The 12,347-nt window shown below is 45.1% G+C and overlaps 1 protein-coding gene across 2 annotated transcripts; it reads right to left on the minus strand.

The window, feature by feature from the left end:
• Positions 1-381: 381 nt before the first annotated feature.
• Positions 382-11,129, minus strand: ZNF641 (zinc finger protein 641). Of its 2 annotated transcripts, none has more exons than XM_080809968.1 (6): positions 11,029-11,129; positions 7,822-8,030; positions 7,192-7,283; positions 5,918-6,047; positions 4,980-5,093; positions 382-4,120 (listed from the first exon to the last, which is right to left on the minus strand). In XM_080809968.1, exons 2-6 carry the CDS (start codon positions 8,003-8,005, stop codon positions 3,366-3,368), a joined length of 1,275 nt encoding a protein of 424 aa, XP_080666094.1. In that variant the 5' UTR covers positions 8,006-8,030; positions 11,029-11,129; the 3' UTR covers positions 382-3,365. The 2 variants fall into 2 exon arrangements, with proteins under 2 accessions (XP_080666094.1, XP_080666095.1); XM_080809969.1 differs by lacking the exon at positions 11,029-11,129 and adding an exon at positions 10,301-10,543.
• Positions 11,130-12,347: the final 1,218 nt, after the last annotated feature.

Raw genomic sequence — 12,347 nt, forward strand, 5'->3', positions numbered from 1 at the left:
TGATGGCAATAAGGAAACAGTGGTTTAAGTGTAGGAGTGCAGGAAAGGAAAGGATTTTTGTCACAAATTATCACCCCTTTTGCTCCCCGAAGGTATAACATCACTTTGACAAGGGAAAACTTTTGCCTTCCACTTCTACATCTGTGTTAAGGCTTAAAATGTAAATAACTCTGGGAAAAGCTAATGCTTTGAAGGGATTCTCTGCAGATATACTTTGATGGGGTGCAAAGGGGAGGATATTTGGGCCCTGAACAGAGTAGAGGCACCACAGAAGGAAGAGATAACGGGTTCCTGAGGATGGATTTCTCCATTTTATATTTGCCTAGAGAGAATACAGAGACAGTTTTTTTTTTTTTTTTTTTTTTTTTTTTTTTTATTTAAAGGGGATAGGGTGGACATGTGGCAAAGCCAGTTAGGGGAAAGATGGGAGTTTGAAGCTGATTCCCTGTGGGAAAAATCATTCAAATCTATTCACCCATCTGATGGCTGCTGCTTATTTTATTTTTCGTCCAAGGGAAGTGGTGTTGGACCGAGGTAGAGAAGACAGTGGTATACCAGAAATGACCTAAAGGGATGCCCTTTCTGCAGAAAGCTCTTAGACTCATCATGCCTTTCATTTGGGTGCTATGACAGCACCCACACTTTGGGGGCTTCACTTGCTATCCTTACAATTACTAAAACAGATCAACAGCTGGAGGTTAACATTTGGCTATTAAGATGTGTGATCTGATAGTACGGAGAGTCACTTCCCACAAGTCTTTAAAACAAGGTTTGTGAGGAGCTCCATTTGTCAGCATGTCATCTTTTTTTAAGAAAAAACATAGAGTAGAATGTCAGCAATACTCTTCTAGTCATTAAAGGCTAGACTCTGTCTTTATACCCTACTGCCTCTCATATTTAGTCCTTAAAATATTTAGTGATCTTTGCCTTGTAATTTTTGACACAAATATACAAATGACCATATTGGGTCATGGTAACTCCCCATGACCCCAGTTTAGTGATTCCATGGATGGGCTCTGAACCTGCTAACTGTGTATATACAAAACAGAGTGAATTGCTAATGTCTGTTTTTCTCAAAAGTGAGTTTCTGGTTTTTATCAGAGTCTCATAAGGGTCTGTGATCTAAAACAGGTTCTGAACCATTGCTTACACAGAGCTGATCTGCATTAATGAATGAGGCACAGTGAGAGGGTAAAAGAAATGGTGTAGTCTGGTTTTCCCACTGGAATCCAATACTCTCTTACAGCCTGGGGTATCTCCCAATACTAATCCTAAAATGCTCCCATCTCTGAGTACCTTACAAAGGGCTGGCCATTTTGCTTTATATGCAGGAACATAAGCAAGAGAAGTGCATTCCAGGCAAAGAAGGAAAGCTGCTCTGAGTGGCAAAATGGAGGTGTGGGCTGGGTTGTTTGAGTCATATCCACTCTAAGAAACCCAGTCAACAAAATGATCCTATTTTCAGCTCCATTTGGGTCCAGAATTCTGAGGAGCTGTGATTCACCCAGTTTTTTCTAAGCAAATGGGACAATCACTAAACTACATTGTTGCAGCTTACTTCCTCTTGTCTCTCTGGTTAATTCCACCAATTGTGGTTGAGAAATAAGTGTTTTAAGGAAAAACCAGAATCTAAGCGTTGAAGAGAAATTATCCCACTTTCATCTGCTTTGCTCCTTCCTCTTCCTAACCCCAAACTGCTCTTATATATAAGAAAATTTTTAAATTATAAGATTGGTATTAACACATTATCAATAAAGTAAAACAATGACAACTCATCAACCAACAGATGCTAGAATACTTATACAATTCCTGGAGTTAAGAGTCTCAGTGTGGATTCCTTCCCAGAGCTGGGAAGAAAACCCAAAACACTACCCCTCCCCACCATCAGCTTAAAAGCTAAACCACAGCCATTTTCCCTAAAGTTCTGTTTCTGGGAGAATGAGATCCTCAAGAAAAACTGCTTCCTTGATGAGGCAATCAAGGTCAAGTAAGAGTGAGGATAACAACCTCCACGCATTGTGATTCCTGTCCTAATTTCTCAGCACTAAAACAAGACACACCCACTAAGCACAAAGCTTCTATATGCATCTTACTTGAAACTGACAAGAAATAGCTCACCTCTCTGAGGATGTGTCTTTCTCTCTCTTCCCAGGCAAAAAGAATCTGTGGCCCAGAGATCTGGACCTAGACATATATATCCATAGTTATCTTGATCTCACTTACACCAGGGAAGGTTTTACACTTCAACTCTCACAACTTAACCCATCACTTAACCCTTTCCATGAGGGCTCCCTTAATTGCTCAGCTTACTTCCTATCTTGAAACAAAACAAAAATCCCATACAATCCCTACTACCCTCATCCCCAGAAAACAGCCCCTAGAAAATCTAGCTTGTACACTTTGCACTTTGCATGCTCTCTTCAATGACCCTGCACACAGATACACATAGACACAAAAAGACACAGTCAAGAGGAGAGGGGTCTGTTCAAGGGGATAAAGTTTTTTTTCTTCTGTGTGGGCCTGGGTTCCTTGGGGGTATAAATCCATCTCTTAGCATTGTAGTGTGATCTCTCACCTAGATATATGTATGAGGAGGATGAAGGGAGTTGGAAAAAGAGGGTGAAAAGGTTCTTATTTCTATTTTTCAGTAGGGGGTAGTAAGAGGTGTGGATGTATATTTGGATGATCAGGGTAAGTGTGATGGACCCACACAGGAATGAGGTCTGCCCCTCAGCTTTCATTTGGATAAAAAAAAAGGGGGGGCTCTGGGGCTCACTATATCTTTCCTGTTTCCTCATTACTCTCTAACCCAGTGTTCACCAGTGTGTTTCATGGAGTCACCAGTTCTGTGGGATGTGAGATAGAAAGGACACTGAGGTCAAACACATTTAGGAAACACTGCATTAGAAATGTTTAACAATTCTCTGTACACGTAAGTTCTTAGAGCCTTCAATATACTAATATGGTCTTCGCTCTATATACAGAGAGGATAGAATAGTTACAGTACACAAAGGTGTTACTCAAATATTTAACTGGTATGGCATAGGTTCCAACCACTTAGAATGGACCACAGCAATAAAGTGCTGATTCTCAAGTGGTACCCTTGATAATGGGCTAGGGCTGAATATCAGCCCATGCAGTAAGCACTGTTTCCTAAAAGTTTTGCCCAAAGAACTCCATTTTATGTGATATCTCACAGAACTGGTGGGAAATGTCTGGCCAATGTTAGAACCTCCTCTTTCTAGGGATGGAGCCAGGGTTCATGATTCTGGCCACTGGGGTGCAGGAGAGGGGCAGTTCTGGCAGAGACTCCTGGTAGCACCAGCTGCTGATAGATGTGACCACAGCTGCAGCAGAAACAGATTTCAAAAGACAGATGTCCCTCTGTCCCAGCTGCTCCGGGGACTCTGTCCCTGGTGGGTCAGCAGGTGCCTGTCCAGGTGATGTTTACGGCCAAAGCTCTTTTCACAGCGAGGGCACTGGAAGGGCTTCTCCCCAGTATGGGTCAGCCAGTGTCTCACCAGGTGGTGCCGTCGGCCAAAGCTCTTCCCACACTCAGTGCACACATGGCACTTTGGCACTGGTGGGGCACGCTGCCGTTTCCTAGCCCCTGGGCTCTCTCCAACCTCTTGACCCTTGCAGGATTTGCCTTCCGTATGCACTCTCTGGTGGCTGGCCAGATGGGAGTTGCATCGGAAATTCTTGCCACACTCTGAGCACCTGCTGGGCTTGTCATGTAGGTGGGTTTTCTGGTGCCGGATCAGGTGGTGTCTTCGCCCGAAGCTCTTTTCACACTTGAGGCAGCTGTAGGGCCGCTCCCCAGTGTGTGTTTGCTGGTGCCTGGCAAGGTGGGAGCCCCACACAAACTGTTTCCCACACTGGGGGCATGTGTGCGGTCTTAAAAGGGAATCCATCTCTGTGCTACATAGAATGTTTGAGAAGCTATCTTCCTGAAGAAAAGATGGGCCCAGGAGCATTCCTCTGGAGCTCCTGGGCATGGAATCCCAGCTCTCATCCTGTTCTGGGTTCCAGAGAACAGTATCTTCAGACACACTAGATAACATTCGGGGAGGTTCTGCTTCTAGTTCAGGGGTATCGCCCTCGTGCTCACTTCCATCTCCTGTGGAGAAGGGAAAATACCAACCCCAAGAGGGGAGTCACAAGAGAGTACTCCGGGACCCAAGTCACAGGTAAGGTTGTCTGACTCCTGTTAGGGCCTAAACCTCACCCCACAAAGGCTGGGAGAACAGACTCTAATGTTGTACAAGACAGCGCAAGAGGTGTAGAAGTTAAAAACCTAGGCTTAGGAGGCAGATTTCCCAATTTTGAACCTCAGCTTTCCCACTTAACTTCTGTAAGCCTTCATTTCCTCTTCTGTAAAATGGGAGTAATTGTAAGACAGATGTTATAAAATAGATAGCATAATACCTGCACATCGTGAGCACTTAGTAAATGGTCTATGCTATTGTTGTTATTTATTTATTACAATTCCTTCCATCTTCCTGCCTAAGCATAGATGGAGAGAGTTAAGAAATGTGCTGCAATCCTTACTGGATGAGTGATCACCTGTCAGCAATACTAGAGACACTCTGGAAAGCATCTCCACAATGGTGGGAGGTTGAACAATAACATCAACAATAACAACAACAACTAACATTTATTGAGTGCTTATTATGTGCCTGGTACTGTTCTACTCTGTTAACATATTTAAGTCTCACAATAATTTACTGATGAGGAAACCAAACAGGGGTTAATTACTCTTCCAAGGTCCCCAGGTGGTCCTGGATTCAAGTCCACAGTTTGGTTCTACAGCCTGCCTTCCAAACCTTTCTGCTACACTCTCTTGCCTTTGAAGAAAAAGATCTATAAACTTTTTGACCCTGTAACTTACTGAGCAGAGAAGGGATTAGATGGGCACATAATGTTGACACTCCAAGAGGGCTGAAAGCAGCTGCTGAAAGTCTATTCTAGATGCTTACCTGTGTATGTGACCCTCAGGATGTCCCTCTCCTCCAAGTCCTGGGGGTCAGGGACCCATTGTTCTTCCCCTCCTTCTAGTTGAGAAAGCATGTCCAGTTTGGGAATTGGAAATCCTGCCCATGGAGAAGGAAAACAGAGATGTCAATGAGTTCAACTGTAATTCTTTATTTCTGAAAAAAGCTGTTTCCTTCGAACTGAAGATAAAAGAAGGCCAGATACAGGCCTTTCCCATGTCCCCATTTCTGTTAAATCCCTCTTCTTTCTTTTAGATAATCATATTCTCTTCTCTAACGTGTCTGTTCCCTTCCACTCAAATTTCAATTACTTCCAGCCCAACTGTCCTTAACTTCACTTCATTAGCCCTACCACAGCTTCCTACCCCCACTCCCATCTTACCCTAGATGGCTTTCTGAGTTTCCAAGGACTCAGTTCTATCACTTAAATGTCCTTCTCTCTGTTTTGTTAGAACCTCCCAATTCCCAACCAAGAAGAGCCTAAAGTTCTCTTCTCCACAATTCAGCATTATTTTGCTGTTGTTTTTAAGAAATGACACCTCATGGGGTGCCTGGGTGGCTCAGTGGGTTAAAGCCTCTGCCTTCAGCTCAGATCATGATCCCAGGGTCCCGGGATTGAGCCCCACATCTGGCTCTCTGCTCTGCGGGGAGCCTGCTTCCTCCTCTCTCTCTGCCTGCCTCTCTGCCTACTTGTGATCTCTGTCTGTCCAGTAAATAAATAAAATCTTTAAAAATAAAAAATAAAAAATAAATGACACCTCATTTCCATTCTCTTTGGATTAGCCTTAATGCTCCTTCTCTGGTGAAAGCTTAGATTTCCAGCCAAGAACCCTAGGTAGAAACTATCTGATAGCTCTGGAGCAGATGGTTCAATCCTCCCAGAGTATAATCTTTTAAAAGTGGCTAGGGGAGATCATGCTTACTTAGAGAGACCACTATCCCACAGTTTTCTTGCATGACATATTCTCCATAAAAGTCTGTCTGAGAAGGGTCCAGGCTCCGCCACTCCTCCTGAGAGAAGCACAATGACACATCCTTGATGGTTACCAGGCCCTGAAACAAAATGTAGCATCATCTGTTAGTAAGTGTTCCTTAAGGAAAATGTGATCCTAGTATAAAAGGTTGGAATAGTAGAGGAGAGGGCATGAGAACATCTAGAGGAAGAATTTCCCAGAGGTCCCTGGGAAAGGCATATAGTTTTGGTGAAAGATAAATAAGCAGAGGGGCAAAAGTATGGTCAATGAGTGAGTGAAGATAATGTCTCTTGATGAGTTTCCCACTAGGACCATGGGAAGTTGGAAGTACGATGAACTCATTGCTCCCTCTGTTTAACTACAGGTATCTGCCCAGTCTTTCTCACTTGCCTTATTCTTTTAATTGCAGAAATTGAGTACTAGCCTCTCCTTTAACCACTTGACCTTTCCTCTTCTATTATCACAAAATGATACAGATAAAACATTCTTTCTTGCCCTCTGCCCATTGTGCCTCACCCTTACCTTTTGAGACAGCATGTGTAGTGGGTAGGAGCCCAGATTCTTGAGCCAAATGACTCCTAGCTCTGCCATTATTAGCAGTATGTCCTTACACAAGTGTCTTAATCTCTTCCTACCCTATTTTCTCATCTGTAAAATGGGCATAATTGGGTTTCTCTCAGGGTTGAATAGGTTAATATGCATAAAACATCCAGAGAACCTCAAGCATGTAAGCACTCTGAGGATGTAGCTACTACTACTATTATAATTTTTTCCATGGGTCTCCCATTACCTGCTGAATCTAAACCTATTTTCTCTCTCTGGCTCTGCCCCATCTTTCTATCTTCTCTTCTTTTCCATAAATGCTCCATTATCCACCCAGTCTTGCCTACTTTATGCTCTTCCAAGCTTCCTTCAGATCCTCTTTTCCTAATCTTTCCAGATTTTTTTCTTAAGGGACATTAATAAATTGTTCTTAAAATCCCTCTAGGGATGGGACAGCCATCCATTAAAAACGACCTCTAGGAATTCCCCTCTTCTTGTCATGCCACTTATTTTTTCAAGGATATTATAAACCCCCGGAAAGGGAAAGAATCTGTTCAGTTGTAAGATAAAGATACCATTAGTAAACATGTGAGATAACAAATCAATAGGATGATGCTGAGGCTACAGAAAGGCAGCAGTGATGAGACCCTGGGAGAGGCCAAGGGATGCAGACAGCCCACCTGTGATCCCGCCGCAAGAAGTGCAGCTGCCATCTCCCAATCTCCGGTGCTCCCCTCCTGGGGAATGGCAGGAACCCAGGGAGCTGACTGAGCTGGAAAGAAGAAAGAGGAACCACTAGAAATGGACCATCCACCCTTTCCCAATGAAAGCCTGGGCCCCACGTTAGAGGAGCTTAAGGGTCCCATTTTCCTATATCTATGCCCATTGGTAAAACTCAAATGCACACACATAGTGGAAGAGACCTTCACTCAAAATGTTCTGCGAGGGTATTAGGTGGTTTTTAGTAAAGCTTATATGTCAGCCATCTCTACTAGACTAGCTGTTATTTGAATTGATATTATTTGAATAAAATTTTCACCTAGTAAAGTGCATGTTACTGGGTGTGTTTTCAACAGTAATTGGAGTTGTTGTCACTTCCTTTGTCTCCCATATTCAATACCACTAACCATGCACTTGTAGCATGTGGAGGGAGTGATCATGCAAGAAATGGGAGAAGCCCAGTTTTATGGTTTACAGAATCCAGGAGCTCCTTATATTCCTATGACCAGGGCCCAGGAAGCTGGGAATAATGGACTAGTCCTGGTACTGGTTACAGTACTCAAACACACATACACCCTCCAGGCTCTCACCCTTCTCCTGAAGGGACTGTGGTTCCTCTTCAAGGTCACAGCACAGGTGTTCCAGTGGCCCTGGTGCTATTCTCCATGGCCCCTCTTCTTGGCTTCCCCTTTCCACCTGAGGCTCTGCTCCATCCAGCTGGACATTCATTGACTCCCATCCTGTCCCCAGGACCGCTGTCTGTTCTGAGAGCATTTTTGCTGCAAACCTAAATTGTGACCTGGAACAAATTCATTATCAGCTGCACCCATTAAAAATGGAAAGGGGTGATCTAAAGGAGTTATGGAGAACAGCCTCAGGGATAAAAAGATAAAACTGGATAAGATGAGCTTGATGGCAGATGAACTTTATTTAAAAGTTTGGTGTGTTCCAATCAACTAAGCCTGGGCCAAGCTTCCTGAGGGAACTCAGAAGTGAGCAGGTGCTAAACAGCAAAGTCACTAATAGTTATTTTGGGGACTTCATTGCAGAAACAGAATATCCCTGATGGCTGGATGAACTTCATTTGAAAAAAAAAAAAAAAAAAAAAAAAGAACAATCCTGGAAGTTCAAAAGCTATTCATTTAATTTCAACCACTGAAAATACAATAAACTAAGCGATCTAGACACATGTAGGATGTGATGTGCCCTGATTTACACTCAACAAAAATGGATATAATCACATATAAGATTTTCTGCCACAAATCCCGTTCTCATCAATTAGTTCAAAATGAAATGATTACTGAACGTAGAAGACCCAGCCAAAGCTGTTTGTGTGTGTGTGTGTGTGTGTGTGTGTGTGTGTAAGGAGTATCCCCCTCCTTTATAAGACTGAACCAAATGACACCTCACTTAAGTCTCAACAAAGATTCATAACCTATCACTTTGATGCAGAAAATGAGAACTGGTAAGAAATGTGGTAGAAAGACCAATAACTCAGAAAGCAGGTATAAAAATCCAAAGAAACCCTAACAGATAGGAGAAATTGTTGGTCAGTGAGGAATTGATGTCTAATTGAGAAAAGTAACAAAAGAACAGAAAGGGTTTGAACCAGACTGGATAAAAGAGAAATAGATGATGCTAACATGATCTCAGTGTGTGAATTAACAATCTTGTGAGTTGAGACACAGGAAAGAACTATTCAGGTCTCAATAGAAAAATACATTCAGTTTTAAAAAAAGGAATGAAGAAGCCAGAATATGTTTCATCAGAAGAAACAAAAGTGGAGAAAGGGATGGGAAATATGGCCATTGGGGAAAAGTTAAAAACAATAGACATAGTTTTCTCCTGTCTAGGGAAAAAAGCTGATGAATGATGCTACCAAGAAAGAGAAATGGTTTAGAGCTCTGTATAGATCTATTCTCTTGATTGCAAGAGGAGAAATTTAGATGAGATAAAGATTTTTTTTTACAGATTTTATTTATTTATTTTAGAGAAAGAGAGGGAGGGGGGAGAGAGAGATAGGGCATGAACAGGAGGAGGGGCAGAAGGAGAAGCTAAGCAGGGGCTCTAACCGAGTGAGGACCCTGGGATCATGACCTGAGCCCAAGGCAGACACTTAACCAACTGAGCCACCAAGGCACCTCTAGATTAAAAAAAAAAAAAAAAAAAAAGTCTTAATAATCCTGTAGTGCACAGGACCAGGTTGTGGACTTTTCTCTGAAAATCTTAGGAGTCAGAACAGATCTCATGTGTTGTGACAAGGGCTTCCCTAACTTCTCGCAGAGAAACAGTCTATGAGACTGCACAGAGTCCTTTCTGCTTGGCAACATTGTTGTGTGTGTGTGTGTGTGTGTGTGTGTGAGAGAGAGAGAGAGAGAGAGAGAGAGAGATTATTATTATTAAAGTACTCAAGAAGTCAGAGCCAGTGAAAGGCTTCCAAAAACAGGTCAGAACCTTGGTTAACTATCCTGGCTCACTCATATTCATTCAGTAACATTTGCAAGAACCTAGAAGCCCTGGACAGGTAATGACAGATGTCAAGTTTTTTATTTTCTTGCCTATTTGTCTTTGACAGAAGAGTAAGTGGCAACCCTAAGACCAATGCACAGGAAGGGAACAAATTACCCTTTCATCTCAGAAGTCCAAAGAAGTCTCAGGGCCCCATGGGAGCATCCTGGACTGATTCCCAGCTTAGGAGGTTTCCTTTTTAGAGACTTCTCATGAGAAAGGAAAATTCCCAATAAAGCAATAAAGGGAAACTTCATTTTACCCCTCTCTTCTGAATTCCAGCCCCTGTGTTTGCCATATTTTTAACATATAAGGCACCAATTTCCTCTCTTCACTGGAGGTCTTTTTTGCTTCTCAAGCTCCCTTTGAACATCCTCCCTCAGGGTTTACCTACATCTAATACCTGGACACCTGTCTCAAACTCATTTCTCCATCTCCCCAGCAGCACAGTATCTGCAGAGAGTACTGGGCTACCTGTGAGCCTCTCCAGACCATTGACAGAAAACCTGTGGAAAGGCTGGCAAAAATCTCAGCAACAAGGGGGTGGGTACTTATACTCACACTGCATTTCCTAAGATGTTCACTCTCTCAGAGTCAGCACCTGGACAGTTAAGGGTGTCAGCCCTAACCAGGTTTCTCCTGGCTCCAGGATGTTCCCAGGCCTACTGGAGTCTGGGTTCTAGGGCTTCCATTTCCCACTTTTCCTCACATATCCGAGTGTCAGGGCACCTGCTGAAGGAAGTTTTTGCAGCGGGCGCTGTTGGACAGGGAAGGAGGGTGTAGCAAAAAGAGCAGCCCAAGGGCACAGGCTCGAGTCGCGCTCCGTCAGGGAACCCTGCCCTCTGCCCCGGGTGGGGCATGGGCGGGACCGGCGCCCGCTCCGGAGTAAGGTTGCTGCTCCCCTTCTTCTTGTCACAGTGCCCCTGGAGAGGGTCAGATTTCAGAGAATCCGAGAGAGGCAGAGCCGGGGCAGGGGAAGTGAGGTCAGAAAACAGGTTTCCCATGAACGGGGGCAAGAGCAAGTCAAGAGAAAGGAGCCACGGGGTAACCTGTGCGCGAGTGACAGCGGCGGGAAGCCGCGGGGCCTGACAGCGACGCCGGGGACCGGGAAGCCAGGGCGAGGGGCGGGCACAGAATGTCAGTGGGGCCGACCCCCGGTTAAAGCAGCGACCCGGAGGCCGCGTCGATCCTCCTCCCGCCCCATGGGTGACTGGGCCCCCACCCGCCGCCCCGGGCAGCCTGGCGTCCCTCCCTCCAGCCGCGACTCTCAGCGGCCCGGCTCCACTCACCCCGGTCCGCTTGGCCTGCGGCCCGTGCCTCCCTCCTGGGCGCCGCCTGCCCCTCCCCTCCGCCCTCGGCTTCGTCGGAGCCGGCGGCCGCGGAGCCAGCGACGGGCGGAGACGGCGGCCGGGCGGGCGCGGGCGGGGCGGGCACAGGAAATCCCCGCCCGCTTCCGGGGCTCGGCGGCAGCAGCGGCGGCGGCGTGGGGGAGGGGGCGTGGGCGGGCCGCGGCCCCCACGCCCCCCGCGCCCCTGCCCCCCGAGCCCCGGATCTGGGCGCCCGCCCGCGGAGGGACGCTGCGGGCCCAGGCCTCCGGGTCCCGCCTACGGTGGCCGCCCGCCCGCGCCAACTCCTGCTCCCTGACTGACATTTTCGGTCCCGGCTACTCGGCCTCCCATGGGGTTCTTTGCACACGGGATCATTAATTACCCCGACATTTAATAACCGCTCGTTATATGCCGGACAGTCGCTGTGAGAGCGAATTCTCAGGCAACAGTCTGGAATTCCTCAAAGAGCTTGACTGACTGCTACGTTTCCAGATAGCAGGGATAGGGGGTTGAGGACCCCTGAGGACGAGCCGCCCGTTCCCCTCGAGGGATAGTCAGGTTCACCTCCCAGAGAAGGTGCTGTCTGAAGTAGGCCTTGTAGCCCCGTGGTCCGGTTTGCGGGAGCCACTAGCCACATGTGGCTGCTCAGTGCTCGCTGTGTGGCTAGTCCAAACAGAGGTGTGTTGTAACACAAACACCGGGTCTAGAAGACTGATTAACAAAAATGTCAAAGAGCTAATAAGCCTATCTGGCATATATAGGGTTAAATATATTATTAAAACTAATTTCACCTACTTCTTTTCACTTTTTAAATATGGGTACTGAAATTATTAAATTATATATGTGGCTTGCACTATTTTTCTATTGATAGAGCTACCTCGAGTGAAGCATTAAGATGAATTTGAAAAAAGATGAGCAGGGACTACAAAACAGAAGAAACCATGATACCATTAGAATCTGTTTATAATCTACAAATCACATTATTTCATTATCACAACAATTTTGTAAAATTGTATAGATTTAAAAAGTAAATGACTCACTTAAGGTCACAGGTGACAATCATTCCTTTAATAAAAATTTATTTTTTTGCTCTGTGGCAGGCACTGTAACTAAATGCTGGCAGTCAGAGATCCCAGAGGAATTGTCTGTGGATTCAAGGACTCAATCTTTGGAAACACAAGTCAACAAATATTTGCAATCAAATGTAAGAGATGCTAAAATGGAGGGATATATGCTGCGCTAGGAACAAAGAAATAAATATGTATGGGAGGAAAGTCAGA

This window comes from Martes martes, assembly GCF_963455335.1.
Source record: "Martes martes genome assembly, chromosome: 8".
NCBI classification, from domain to species: Eukaryota; Metazoa; Chordata; class Mammalia; order Carnivora; family Mustelidae; genus Martes; species Martes martes.